A 15,757-nucleotide genomic window follows, 5' to 3' on the forward strand; every position below is an offset into this window, starting at 1 on the left:
AGCTACTGTTCTCCATCATTCTATCAGCAGACAGACTGATGTGGAGCTACTGTTCTCCATCATTCTATCAGCAGACAGACTGATGTGGAGCTACTGTTCTCCATCATTCTATCAGCAGACAGCTCTCTGATGTGGAGCTACTGTTCTCCATCATTCTATCAGCAGACAGACTGATGTGGAGCTACTGTTCTCCATCATTCTATCAGCAGACAGACTGATGTGGAGCTACTGTTCTCCATCATTTTATCAGCAGACAGACTGATGTGGAGCTACTGTTCTCCATCATTCTATCAGCAGACAGCTCTCTGATGTGGAGCTACTGTTCTCCATCATTCTATCAGCAGACAGACTGATGTGGAGCTACTGTTCTCCATCATTCTATCAGCAGACAGCTCTCTGATGTGGAGCTACTGTTCTCCATCATTCTATCAGCAGAGAACACTCTGATGTGGAGCTACTGTTCTCCATCATTCTATCAGCAGACAGACTGATGTGGAGCTACTGACAGCGCTCTGAATGATGTGGGGATACTTGTTCTTTTCTCCTGTAAAATGCACTCCCTTCACCTGGTATATACAGTATACATTCCAAACCTACTCCCTTCACCTGGTATATACAGTATATCACCCAAACCTACTCCCTTCACCTGGTATATACAGTATACCACCCAAACCTACTCCCTTCACCTGGTATATACAGTATACCACCCAAACCTACTCCCTTCACCTGGTATATACAGTATACCACCCAAACCTACTCCCTTCACCTGGTATATACAGTATACCACCCAAACCTACTCCCTTCACCTGGTATATACAGTATACCACCCAAACCTACTCCCTTCACCTGGTATATACAGTATACCACCCAAACCTACTCCCTTCACCTGGTATATACAGTATACCACCCAAACCTACTCCCTTCACCTGGTATATACAGTATACCACCCAAACCTACTCCCTTCACCTGGTATATACAGTATACCACCCAAACCAGGCAGTATGGCCACACACACAGCAGGCAGGCAGTATGGCCACACACACATGCAGGCAGTATGCCCACACACAGCAGGCAGGCAGTATGGCCACACACACACAGCAGGCAGGCAGTATGGCCACACACACAGCAGGCAGGCAGTATGGCCACACACACAGCAGGCAGGCAGTATGGCCACACACACACAGCAGGCAGGCAGTATGGCCACACACACACAGCAGGCATGCAGTATGGCCACACACACACAGCAGGCATGCAGTATGGCCACACACACACAGCAGGCAGGCAGTATGGCCACACACACAGCACCAAGTATAGCTGCTCCTCATCACATTACAACTCCCAGAATGCAACACCTCTGTGCTAACAGGCTGCAGACGCTGTCCAATCAGAGGGCTATATCACCTCACAGACAAAAATACCACATGACACAAACAGCAGCAATCTAATAAACACAAGGATTTAAGACCTCTCACTAAACAGACTCTGTCTCTTTCATTTCAGGATGGGTTTAACTTTTACCAGTGGCCAAAACTCAGGGAACAGTAATCATAACTCTACAAACCAGGGAACAGTAATCCTAACTCTACAAACCAAGGAACAGTAATCCTAACTCTACAAGCCAGGGAACAGTAATCCTAACTCTAAAAGTCAGGGAACAGTAATCATAACTCTACAAACCAGGGAACAGTAATCCTAACTCTACAAACCAGGGAACAGTAATCCTAACTCTACAAACCAGGGAACAGTAATCCTAACTCTACAAACCAAGGAACAGTAATCCTAACTCTACAAACCAGGGAACAGTAATCCTAACTCTACAAACCAGGGAACAGTAATCCTAACTCTACAAGCCAGGGAACAGTAATCATAACTCTGAAAGCCAGGGAACAGTAATCCTAACTCTACAAACCAGGGAACAGTAATCCTAACTCTACAAACCAAGGAACAGTAATCCTAACTCTAAAAGTCAGGGAACAGTAATCATAACTCTGAAAGCCAGGGAACAGTAATCATAACTCTGAAAACCAGGGAACAGTAGTCCTAGTAGTCCTAGTAGTTCCCCCTCAGTCCTCCACCCCTCCCTCCCTCCCTCCCTCCCTCCCTCCCTCCCTCCCTCCCTCCCTCCCTCCTACCTCTTTATTTCTGTCCAGTTCATTGTGTAGAGCCTGTTTAGAGATCTCCACCTCGATGATCCTCTGTCTCAGAAGCTCATTCTCATCTTCAGCCCTGGTCCTCTTGTCTTCTACATTCTCCAGCTCGTTGTGCAAACGCACTGACACATCTTTGGCCACCTGCACAGTGACACAGTCACACGGGGACACAGTTACACAGGGACACAGTCACATGGGGACACAGTCACATGGGGACACAGTCACATGGGGACACAGTCACATGGGGACACAGTCACATGGGGACACAGTCACATGGAGACACAGTCACATGGAGACACCGTCACATAGGGACACAGTTACACAGGGACACAGTCACATGGGGACATGAGACACAGTCACATGGAGACACAGTCACATGGAGACACAGTCACATGGGGACATGAGACACAGTCACATGGGGACACAGTCACATGGAGACACAGTCACATGGGGACACAGTCACATGGGGACACAGTAACATGGGGACACAGTTACATGGAGACAGTCACATGGGGACATGGGGACACAGTCACATGGGGACACAGTCACATGGGGACACAGTCACATGGAGACACAGTCACATGGGGACACAGTCACATGGGGACACAGTCACATGGGGACACAGTTACATGGAGACAGTCACATGGGGACATGGGGACACAGTCACATGGGGACACAGTCACATGGGGACACAGTCACATGCGGACACAGTCACATGGGGACACAGTCACATGGGGACACAATCACATGGGGACACAGTCACATGGGACACAGTCACATGGAGACAGTCACATGGGGACACAGTCACATGGGGATACAGTCACATGGGGATACAGTCACATGGGGACACAGTCACATGCAGACACAGTCACATGGAGACACAGTCACATGGAGACATGGGGACACAGTCACATGGGGACACAGTCACATGGGGACACAGTCACATGGAGACAGTCACATGGGGACACAGTCACATGGGGACATAGTCACATGGGGACACAGTCACATGGGGACACAGTCACATGGGGACATGAGACACAGTCACATGGAGACACAGTCACATGGGGACATGAGACACAGTCACATGGGGACACAGTCACATGGAGACACAGTCACATGGAGACACAGTCACATGGGGACACAGTCACATGGGGACACAGTCACATGGGGACACAGTTACATGGAGACAGTCACATGGGGACATGGGGACACAGTCACATGGGGACATGGGGACACAGTCACATGGGGACACAGTCACATGGGGACACAGTCACATGGAGACACAGTCACATGGAGACACAGTCACATGGAGACACAGTCACATGGGGACACAGTCACATGGGGACATGGGGACACAGTCAAATGGGGACACAGTCACATGGGGACACAGTCACATGGGGACACAATCACATGGGGACACAGTCACATGGGACACAGTCACATGGAGACAGTCACATGGGGACACAGTCACATGGGGACACAGTCACATAGGGACACAATCACATGCAGACACAGTCACATGGAGACACAGTCACATGGAGACATGGGGACACAGTCACATGGGGACACAGTCACATGGGGACACAGTCACATGGGGACACAGTCACATGGAGACAGTCACATGGGGACACAGTCACATGGGGACATAGTCACATGGGGACACAGTCACATGGGGACACAGTCACATGGGTACACAGTTACATGGAGACAGTCACATGGGGACACAGTCACATGGGGACACAGTCACATGGAGACAGTCACATGGGGACACCGTCACATGGGGACACAGTCACATGGGGGCACAGTCACATGGGGACACAGTCACATGGAGACACAGTCACATGGGGACACAGGTACATGGGGACACAGTCACATGGGGACACAGTCACATGGGGACATGGAGACACAGTCACATGGAGACACAGTCACATGGAGACACAGTCACATGGGGACACAGTCACATGGGGACACAGTCACATGGAGACACAGTCACATGGAGACACAGTCACATGGGGACACAGTCACATGGGGACACAGTCACATGGGGACACAGTCACATGGAGACACAGTCACATGGAGACACAGTCACATGGAGACACAGTCACATGGGGACACAGTCACATGGAGACACAGTCACATGGAGACACAGTCACATGGAGACACAGTCACATGGGGACATGAGACACAGTCACATGGGGACACAGTCACATGGAGACACAGTCACATGGAGACACAGTCACATGGAGACACAGTCACATGGAGACATGAGACACAGTCACATGGAGACACAGTCACATGGAGACACAGTCACATGGGGACACAGTCACATGGGGACACAGTCACATGGGGACACAGTCACATGGAGACACAGTCACATGGGGACACAGTCACATGGGGACACAGCCACATGGAGACACAGTCACATGGAGACACAGTCACATGGGGACACAGTCACATGGAGACACAGTCACATGGAGACACAGTCACATGGGGACACAGTCACATGGGGACACAGTCACATGGAGACACAGTCACATGGAGACACAGTCACATGGGGACATGGGGACACAGTCACATGGGGACATGGGGACACAGTCACATGGGGACATGGGGACACAGTCACATGGGGACATGGGGACACAGTCACATGGGGACACAGTCACATGGAGACACAGTCACATGGAGACACAGTCACATGGGGACACAGTCACATGGGACACAGTCACATGGGACACAGTCACATGGAGACAGTCACATGGAGACAGTCACATGGGGACACAGTCACATGGGACACATTCACATGGGGACACAGTCACATGGGGACACAGTCACATGGAGACACAGTCACATGGGGACACAGTCACATGGGGACACAGTCACATGGGGACATGGGGACACAGTCACATGGGGACACAGTCACATGGAGACAGTCACATGGGGACACAGTCACATGGGGACATAGTCACATGGGGACACAGTCACATGGGGACACAGTCACATGGGTACACAGTTACATGGAGACAGTCACATGGGGACACAGTCACATGGGGACACAGTCACATGGAGACAGTCACATGGGGACACCGTCACATGGGGACACAGTCGCATGGGGACACAGTCACATGGGGACACAGTCACATGGAGACACAGTCACATGGGGACACAGGTACATGGGGACACAGTCACATGGGGACACAGTCACATGGGGACACAGTCACATGGGGACATGGAGACACAGTCACATGGAGACACAGTCACATGGAGACACAGTCACATGGGGACACAGTCACATGGGGACACAGTCACATGGAGACACAGTCACATGGAGACACAGTCACATGGAGACACAGTCACATGGGGACACAGTCACATGGGGACACAGTCACATGGGGACACAGTCACATGGAGACACAGTCACATGGAGACACAGTCACATGGAGACACAGTCACATGGGGACACAGTCACATGGAGACACAGTCACATGGAGACACAGTCACATGGGGACATGAGACACAGTCACATGGGGACACAGTCACATGGGGACACAGTCACATGGAGACAGTCACATGGGGACACCGTCACATGGAGACACAGTCACATGGAGACACAGTCACTTGGGGACACAGTCACATGGAGACACAGTCACATGGAGACACAGTCACATGGAGACACAGTCACATGGGGACATGAGACACAGTCACATGGGGACACAGTCACATGGAGACACAGTCACATGGAGACACAGTCACATGGAGACAAAGTCACATGGAGACATGAGACACAGTCACATGGAGACACAGTCACATGGAGACACAGTCACATGGGGACACAGTCACATGGGGACACAGTCACATGGGGACACAGTCACATGGAGACACAGTCACATGGGGACACAGTCACATGGGGACACAGTCACATGGGGACACAGTCACATGGAGACACAGTCACATGGAGACACAGTCACATGGGGACACAGTCACATGGAGACACAGTCACATGGAGACACAGTCACATGGGGACACAGTCACATGGAGACACAGTCACATGGGGACATGGGGACACAGTCACATGGGGACATGGGGACACAGTCACATGGGGACATGGGGACACAGTCACATGGGGACACAGTCACATGGAGACACAGTCACATGGGGACACAGTCACATGGGGACACAGTCACATGGGACACAGTCACATGGGACACAGTCACATGGGGACACAGTCACATGGGGACATGGGGACACAGTCACATGGGGACACAGTCACATGGAGACAGTCACATGGGGACACAGTCACATGGGGACATAGTCACATGGGGACACAGTCACATGGGGACACAGTCACATGGGTACACAGTTACATGGAGACAGTCACATGGGGACACAGTCACATGGGGAAACAGTCACATGGAGACACAGTCACATGGGGACACAGTCACATGGAGACACAGTCACATGGAGACACAGTCACATGGGGACACAGTCACATGGGGACACAGTCACATGGAGACACAGTCACATGGGGACACAGTCACATGGAGACACAGTCACATGGAGACACAGTCACATGGGGACACAGTCACATGGGGACACAGTCACATGGGGACATGGGGACACAGTCACATGGGGACATGGGGACACAGTCACATGGGGACATGGGGACACAGTCACATGGGGACATGGGGACACAGTCACATGGGGACACAGTCACATGGAGACACAGTCACATGGGGACACAGTCACATGGGGACACAGTCACATGGGACACAGTCACATGGGACACAGTCACATGGAGACAGTCACATGGAGACAGTCACATGGGGACACAGTCACATGGGACACATTCACATGGGGACACAGTCACATGGGGACATGGGGACACAGTCACATGGGGACACAGTCACATGGAGACAGTCACATGGGGACACAGTCACATGGGGACATAGTCACATGGGGACACAGTCACATGGGGACACAGTCACATGGGTACACAGTTACATGGAGACAGTCACATGGGTACACAGTTACATGGAGACAGTCACATGGGGACACAGTCACATGGGGAAACAGTCACATGGAGACAGTCACATGGGGACACCGTCACATGGGGACACCGTCACATGGGGACACAGTCACATGGAGACACAGTCACATGGAGACACAGTCACATGGGGACACAGGTACATGGGGACACAGTCACATGGGGACACAGTCACATGGGGACACAGTCACATGGGGACATGGAGACACAGTCACATGGAGACACAGTCACATGGAGACACAGTCACATGGGGACACAGTCACATGGGGACACAGTCACATGGAGACACAGTCACATGGGGACACAGTCACATGGGGACACAGTCACATGGGGACACAGTCACATGGAGACACAGTCACATGGAGACACAGTCACATGGAGACACAGTCACATGGGGACATGAGACACGGGGACATGAGACACAGTCACATGGGGACACAGTCACATGGAGACACAGTCACATGGAGACACAGTCACATGGAGACATGAGACACAGTCACATGGAGACATGAGACACAGTCACATGGAGACACAGTCACATGGGGACACAGTCACATGGAGACACAGTCACATGGAGACAGATATAGTAGAGTACAGTAGAGTAGGGTAGAGTACAGTAGTGTAGAGTAAAGTACAGTAGAGTACAGTAGAGCACAGTAGAGTAGTGTAGAGTAAAGTACAGCATGATATAGTAGAGTACAGTACAGTATGATATAGTAGAGTAGTGTAGAGTACAGTAGAGTAAGATATAGTAGAGTACAGTAGAGTAGGGTAGAGTACAGTACAATACAGTAGAGTAAGATATAGTAGAGTACGGTAGAGTAAGATATAGTAGAGTACAGTAGAGTAGGGTAGAGTACAGTACAGTAGTGTAGAGTAAAGTACAGTAGAGTACAGTAGAGCACAGTAGAGTAGTGTAGAGTAAAGTACAGCATGATATAGTAGAGTACAGTACAGTATGATATAGTAGAGTAGTGTAGAGTAGGGTAGAGTACAGTAGAGTAGGGTACAGTAGAGTAGGGTAGAGTACAGTAGAGTAGTGTAGAGTACAGTAGAGTAGGGTGCAGTAGAGTAGTGTAGAGTACAGTAGGGTACAGTAGAGTAGGGTAGAGTACAGTAGAGTATGGTAGAGTACACTAGAGTATGGTAGAGTACAGTAGAGTACAGTAGTGTAGAGTAAAGTACAGTATGATATAGTAGAGAACAGTAGGATAGGTAGAGTAAATTACTTAAATGTAAATGTAGAGTAGTGTAGAGTAAAGTACAGTATGATATAGTAGAGTAGTGTAGAGTAAAGTACAGTATGATATAGTAGAGTAAAGTACAGTAGGATATAGCAGAGTAGGGTAGAGTAAAGTACAGTAGGATATAGTAGAGTACAGTAGACTAGGGTAGAGTAAAGTACAGTATGATATAGTAGAGTACAGTAGGATATAGTAGAGTAGTGTAGACTAAAATACAGTATGATATAGTAGAGTAGTGTAGAGTAAAGCACAGTATGATATAGTAAAGTAAAGTACAGTAGGATATAGTAGAGTTGGGTAGAGTAAAGTACAGTATGATATAGTAGAGTACAATAGGATATGGGGACACAGTCACATGGGGACATGGGGACACAGTCACATGGGGACATGGGGACACAGTCACATGGGGACATGGGGACACAGTCACATGGGGACACAGTCACATGGAGACACAGTCACATGGGGACACAGTCACATGGGGACACAGTCACATGGGACACAGTCACATGGGACACAGTCACATGGGACACAGTCACATGGAGACAGTCACATGGAGACAGTCACATGGGGACACAGTCACATGGGACACATTCACATGGGGACACAGTCACATGGAGACACAGTCACATGGGGACACAGTCACATGGGGACACAGTCACATGGGGACATGGGGACACAGTCACATGGAGACACAGTCACATGGGGACACAGTCACATGGAGTCATGTGTGACGTGTGAGAACAATAAGTTTTGAAGACATTGAGGTACATAACACAGTACATAACACAGTACATAACACAGTACATAACACAGTACATAACACAGTACATAAAACAGTAAACAAACACAGTGCATAACACAGTACATAACACAGTAAATAAACACAAACACAGTACATGAACACAGTACAAAAACACAAACACAGTACATGAACACAGTACATGAACACAAACACAGTACATGAACACAGTACATGAACACAAACACAGTAAATAAACACAAACACAGTACATGAACACAGTACATGAACACAGTACTATCAAAAATAATTTACTGGAACTTGTTACAAATGGAGGAGTCACCCATGATTCGCCAAACAATATTTTGAAAGAGGAAGGAAAGTAATTTAAGCATATGTTTTTGTTTCAGTCTCCTCCATCTCCACTAACCAAAGATAAATTATATGGATTTATTTTCCTTTTAGTAATGTAAAATTAACATCTGTACAGAAAGACTCATGTGAAGGCCAAATTACAGAGGAGGAACTTCTTGATGCAATTAAATCCTTTAAGGCTGAGAAAACTCCAGGGCTGGATGGCATAACAGTGGAAGTATACCCCAAAAAATGATATACTCAGAGGACCGTTATTAGCATGTTTTAAATGGTAGATTATCGGACACACAACAAGAAGGTCTGATATCATTATTACTGAAACAGGATCCAAGTACAACACGTACCTTGAGATCCTGTTCCAGGTTGCGTAGCAGCTCTCCATCTACATGTCCAGTCTGGGCCACTCTGAGGCTCTTCTGCTCCACCTTACGGAGACGGTACTGGAGGATCCGGCAGTTCTTATTGGAGCGGTCCAGCTCCCTGCGTAACTCCTGCACCTGGTACACCTCCTCTTCCAGGTAACTGTCCCGGACTTCCTCCATCTCCGCACGCAGCTCCTCCACTTCATCCTGGAGGAGAGAGAGAGAGAGAGAGAGGTTGGGAACGTGAAGATATACCCTCTGGGATATGTTTGTGACTCTATGCTGAAGCATAGTAACGATAGACACAGCTGTTCTCTCTTCAGCCTCCACTGTCCACTAAAAGTTGACAAATCTTTTTGTACACACAGAGAGCATACTGTATGTCAACTACACTCCCACTACAACCAGCAAGACAATATTCATTCATAAGCAGCTCATAAGCATGGCATGGCAATGAATTGTGCGAGTTCATGTCACCCTGAACACAGAGACAGAAAGGCTTGGTTTTAAATAATTGACAAGTGGTTTCCATTAACCTTTCAAGTAAACGAGTTGACCTCCAATGCTGTCGCTACTGATTCGGTTCATGAAATCCATTTCCCCAGGTAGGCCGTGTAGAGTACAGTACAGTAGAGTAAGATATAGTACAGTACAGTATGATATAGTAGAGTAAGATATAGTAGAGTAGGGTAGAGTACAGTAGTGTAGAGTACAGTAGAGTAGTGTAGAGTACAGTAGAGTAGGGTAGAGTACAGTAGTGTAGAGTACAGTAGAGTAGAGCGCAGTAGAGTAGTGTAGAGTACAGTACAGTAGTGTAGAGTACAGTAGAGTAGGGTAGAGTAGTGTAGAGTAAAGTACAGTAGAGTACAGTAGAGCACAGTAGAGTACAGTAGAGTAAGATATAGTAGAGTACAGTAGAGTAGGGTAGAGTACAGTAGTGTAGAGTAAAGTACAGTAGAGTACAGTAGAGCACAGTAGAGTAGTGTAGAGTAAAGTACAGCATGATATAGTAGAGTACAGTACAGTATGATATAGTAGAGTAGTGTAGAGTACAGTAGAGTAAGATATAGTAGAGTACAGTAGAGTAGGGTAGAGTACAGTACAATACAGTAGAGTAAGATATAGTAGAGTACGGTAGAGTAAGATATAGTAGAGTACAGTAGAGTAGGGTAGAGTACAGTACAGTAGTGTAGAGTAAAGTACAGTAGAGTACAGTAGAGCACAGTAGAGTAGTGTAGAGTAAAGTACAGCATGATATAGTAGAGTACAGTACAGTATGATATAGTAGAGTAGTGTAGAGTAGGGTAGAGTACAGTAGAGTAGGGTACAGTAGAGTAGGGTAGAGTACAGTAGAGTACAGTAGAGTAGGGTGCAGTAGAGTAGTGTAGAGTACAGTAGGGTACAGTAGAGTAGGGTAGAGTACAGTAGAGTATGGTAGAGTACACTAGAGTATGGTAGAGTACAGTAGAGTACAGTAGTGTAGAGTAAAGTACAGTATGATATAGTAGAGAACAGTAGGATAGGTAGAGTAAATTACTTAAATGTAAATGTAGAGTAGTGTAGAGTAAAGTACAGTATGATATAGTAGAGTAGTGTAGAGTAAAGTACAGTATGATATAGTAGAGTAAAGTACAGTAGGATATAGCAGAGTAGGGTAGAGTAAAGTACAGTAGGATATAGTAGAGTACAGTAGACTAGGGTAGAGTAAAGTACAGTATGATATAGTAGAGTACAGTAGGATATAGTAGAGTAGTGTAGACTAAAATACAGTATGATATAGTAGAGTAGTGTAGAGTAAAGCACAGTATGATATAGTAAAGTAAAGTACAGTAGGATATAGTAGAGTTGGGTAGAGTAAAGTACAGTATGATATAGTAGAGTACAATAGGATATAGTAGAGTACAGTAGAGTAGGGTAGAGTAAAGTACAGTAGGATATAGTAGAGTACAGTAGAGTAGGGTAGAGTAAAGTACAGTAGGATATAGTAGAGTACAGTAGAGTAGTGTAGAGTAAAGTACAGTATGATATAGTAGAGTACAGTAGGATATAGTAGAGTAAAGTACAGTAGGATATAGTAGAGTAAAGTACAGTATGATATAGTAGAGTACAATAGGATATAGTAGAGTACAGTAGAGTAGGGTAGAGTAAAGTACAGTAGGATATAGTAGAGTACAGTAGAGTAGTGTAGAGTAAAGTACAGTATGATATAGTAGAGTACAGTAGGATATAGTAGAGTAGTGTAGTGTAGAGTAAAGTACAGTATGATATAGTAGAGTAAAGTACAGTAGGATATAGTAGAGTACAGTAGAGTAGTGTAGAGTAAAGTACAGTATGATATAGTAGAGTACAGTAGGATATAGTAGAGTAGTGTAGTCTAAAGTACAGTATGATATAGTAGAGTAGTGTAGAGTAAAGTACAGTATGATATAGTAGAGTAAAGTACAGTATGATATAGTATAGTAGTGTAGAGTAAAGTACAGCATGATATAGTAGAGTAAAGTACAGTATGATATAGTAGAGTAGTGTAAAGTACAGTATGATATAGTAGAGTAGTGTAGAGTACAGTACAGCATGATATAGTAGAGTAGTGTAGAGTAAAGTACAGTATGATATAGTAGAGTAGTGTAAAGTACAGTATGATATAGTAGAGTAGTGTAGAGTACAGTAGGAAGTAGTAGGTATACTAGCCTATACAGGTAGAGAAGTGTAGCCTGTACAGGTAGAGTAGAGTAGCCTATACAGGTAGAGTAGCCTATACAGGTAGAGTAGCCTATATAGGTAGAGTAGAGTAGCCTGTACAGGTAGAGTAGCCTATACAGGTAGAGTAGCCTATACAGGTAGAGTAGAGTAGCCTGTACAGGTAGAGTAGAGTAGCCTATACAGGTAGAGTAGTCTGTACAGGTAGAGTAGAGTAGTCTGTACAGGTAGAGTAGAGTAGTCTATACAGGTAGAGTAGAGTAGTCTGTACAGGTAGAGTAGAGTAGCCTATACAGGTAGAGTAGAGTAGCCTATACAGGTAGAGTAGAGTAGCCTATACAGGTAGAGTAGAGTAGCCTATACAGGTAGAGTAGAGTAGTCTATACAGGTAGAGTAGTCTATACAGGTAGAGTAGTCTATACAGGTAGAGTAGAGTAGCCTATACAGGTAGAGTAGCCTATACAGGTAGAGTAGAGTGGCCTATACAGGTAGAGTAGAGTAGCCTATACAGGTAGAGTAGAGTAGCCTATACAGGTAGAGTAGAGTAGTCTATACAGGTAGAGTAGAGTAGTGTAGTCTATACAGGTAGAGTAGAGTAGTCTATACAGGTAGAGTAGAGTAGTCTATACAGGTAGAGTAGAGTAGTGTAGTCTATACAGGTAGAGTAGAGTAGTGTAGTCTATACAGGTAGAGTAGTGTAGCCTATACAGGTAGAGTAGAGTAGTCTATACAGGTAGAGTAGAGTAGTGTAGTCTATACAGGTAGAGTAGAGTAGTGTAGTCTATACAGGTAGAGTAGAGTAGTCTATACAGGTAGAGTAGTCTATACAGGTAGAGTAGAGTAGAGTAGTCTATACAGGTAGAGTAGAGTAGAGTAGTCTATACAGGTAGAGTAGAGTAGCCTATACAGGTAGAGTAGAGTAGTCTGTACAGGTAGAGTAGAGTAGCCTATACAGGTAGAGTAGAGTAGTCTATACAGGTAGAGTAGAGTAGTCTGTACAGGTAGAATAGAGTAGTCTGTACAGGTAGAGTAGAGTAGCCTATACAGGTAGAGTAGAGTAGTCTATACAGGTAGAGTAGAGTAGTGTAGTCTATACAGGTAGAGTAGAGTAGAGTAGCCTATACAGGTAGAGTAGAGTAGTGTAGTCTATACAGGTAGAGTAGAGTAGTCTATACAGGTAGAGTAGTCTATACAGGTAGAGTAGAGTAGTGTAGTCTATACAGGTAGAGTAGAGTAGCCTATACAGGTAGAGTAGAGTAGTCTATACAGGTAGAGTAGAGTAGTCTATACAGGTAGAGTAGAGTAGCCTATACAGGTAGAGTAGAGTAGCCTATACAGGTAGAGTAGAGTAGTCTATACAGGTAGAGTAGCCTATACAGGTAGAGTAGAGTAGCCTATACAGGTAGAGTAGAGTAGTCTATACAGGTAGAGTAGAGTAGTGTAGTCTATACAGGTAGAGTAGAGTAGTCTATACAGGTAGAGTAGAGTAGCCTATACAGGTAGAGTAGAGTAGTCTATACAGGTAGAGTAGCCTATACAGGTAGAGTAGAGTAGTGTAGTCTATACAGGTAGAGTAGAGTAGTCTATACAGGTAGAGTAGTGTAGCCTATACAGGTAGAGTAGTGTAGTCTATACAGGTAGAGTAGAGTAGTGTAGTCTATACAGGTAGAGTAGAGTAGTCTATACAGGTAGAGTAGTGTAGCCTATACAGGTAGAGTAGTGTAGTCTATACAGGTAGAGTAGAGTAGTCTATACAGGTAGAGTAGAGTAGTCTATACAGGTAGAGTAGAGTAGCCTATACAGGTAGAGTAGAGTAGCCTATACAGGTAGAGTAGAGTAGTCTATACAGGTAGAGTAGAGTAGTCTATACAGGTAGAGTAGAGTGGCCTATACAGGTAGAGTAGAGTAGCCTATACAGGTAGAGTAGAGTAGTGTAGTCTATACAGGTAGAGTAGAGTAGTCTATACAGGTAGAGTAGAGTAGTCTATACAGGTAGAGTAGAGTAGTCTATACAGGTAGAGTAGAGTAGTGTAGTCTATACAGGTAGAGTAGAGTAGTCTATACAGGTAGAGTAGAGTAGTCTATACAGGTAGAGTAGAGTAGTGTAGTCTATACAGGTAGAGTAGAGTAGCCTATACAGGTAGAGTAGAGTAGTCTATACAGGTAGAGTAGAGTAGTCTATACAGGTAGAGTAGAGTAGTCTATACAGGTAGAGTAGAGTAGTCTATACAGGTAGAGTAGAGTAGTCTATACAGGTAGAGTAGAGTAGTGTAGTCTATACAGGTAGAGTAGAGTAGTCTATACAGGTAGAGTAGAGTAGTCTATACAGGTAGAGTAGAGTAGTGTAGTCTATACAGGTAGAGTAGAGTAGCCTATACAGGTAGAGTAGAGTAGTCTATACAGGTAGAGTAGAGTAGTCTATACAGGTAGAGTAGAGTAGTCTATACAGGTAGAGTAGCCTATACAGGTAGAGTAGAGTAGTCTATACAGGTAGAGTAGAGTAGTGTAGTCTATACAGGTAGAATAGAGTAGTCTATACAGGTAGAGTAGAGTAGTCTATACAGGTAGAGTAGAGTAGTCTATACAGGTAGAGTAGAGTAGTGTAGTCTATACAGGTAGAATAGAGTAGTCTATACAGGTAGAGTAGAGTAGTCTATACAGGTAGAGTAGAGTAGTGTAGTCTATACAGGTAGAGTAGAGTAGAGTAGTCTATACAGGTAGAGTAGAGTAGTGTAGTCTATACAGGTAGAGTAGAGTAGCCTATACAGGTAGAGTAGAGTAGTCTATACAGGTAGAGTAGAGTAGTCTATACAGGTAGAGTAGAGTAGTCTATACAGGTAGAGTAGAGTAGTCTATACAGGTAGAGTAGAGTAGTCTATACAGGTAGAGTAGAGTAGTGTAGTCTATACAGGTAGAATAGAGTAGTCTATACAGGTAGAGTAGTCTATACAGGTAGAGTAGAGTAGTCTATACAGGTAGAGTAGAGTAGTCTATACAGGTAGAGTAGAGTAGTGTAGTCTATACAGGTAGAGTAGAGTAGTCTATACAGGTAGAGTAGAGTAGTGTAGTCTATACAGGTAGAGTAGAGTAGCCTATACAGGTAGAGTAGAGTAGTCTATACAGGTAGAGTAGAGTAGTCTATACAGGTA

At 45.5% G+C, this 15,757-nt stretch overlaps 1 protein-coding gene across 1 annotated transcript in view; it reads right to left on the bottom strand.

Annotated features, from left to right (window-relative positions):
• Nucleotides 1-15,757, bottom strand: part of LOC124009837 (microtubule cross-linking factor 1-like) — a 271,598-nt gene that overhangs the window by 240,193 nt on the left and 15,648 nt on the right. Inside the window, 2 exon segments of the mRNA XM_046322025.1 lie at nucleotides 2,133-2,291; nucleotides 9,894-10,118. Coding sequence (XP_046177981.1) covers nucleotides 2,133-2,291; nucleotides 9,894-10,118 — 384 coding nt within the window.

This window comes from Oncorhynchus gorbuscha, linkage group LG22 (assembly GCF_021184085.1).
Source record: "Oncorhynchus gorbuscha isolate QuinsamMale2020 ecotype Even-year linkage group LG22, OgorEven_v1.0, whole genome shotgun sequence".
NCBI classification, from domain to species: Eukaryota; Metazoa; Chordata; class Actinopteri; order Salmoniformes; family Salmonidae; genus Oncorhynchus; species Oncorhynchus gorbuscha.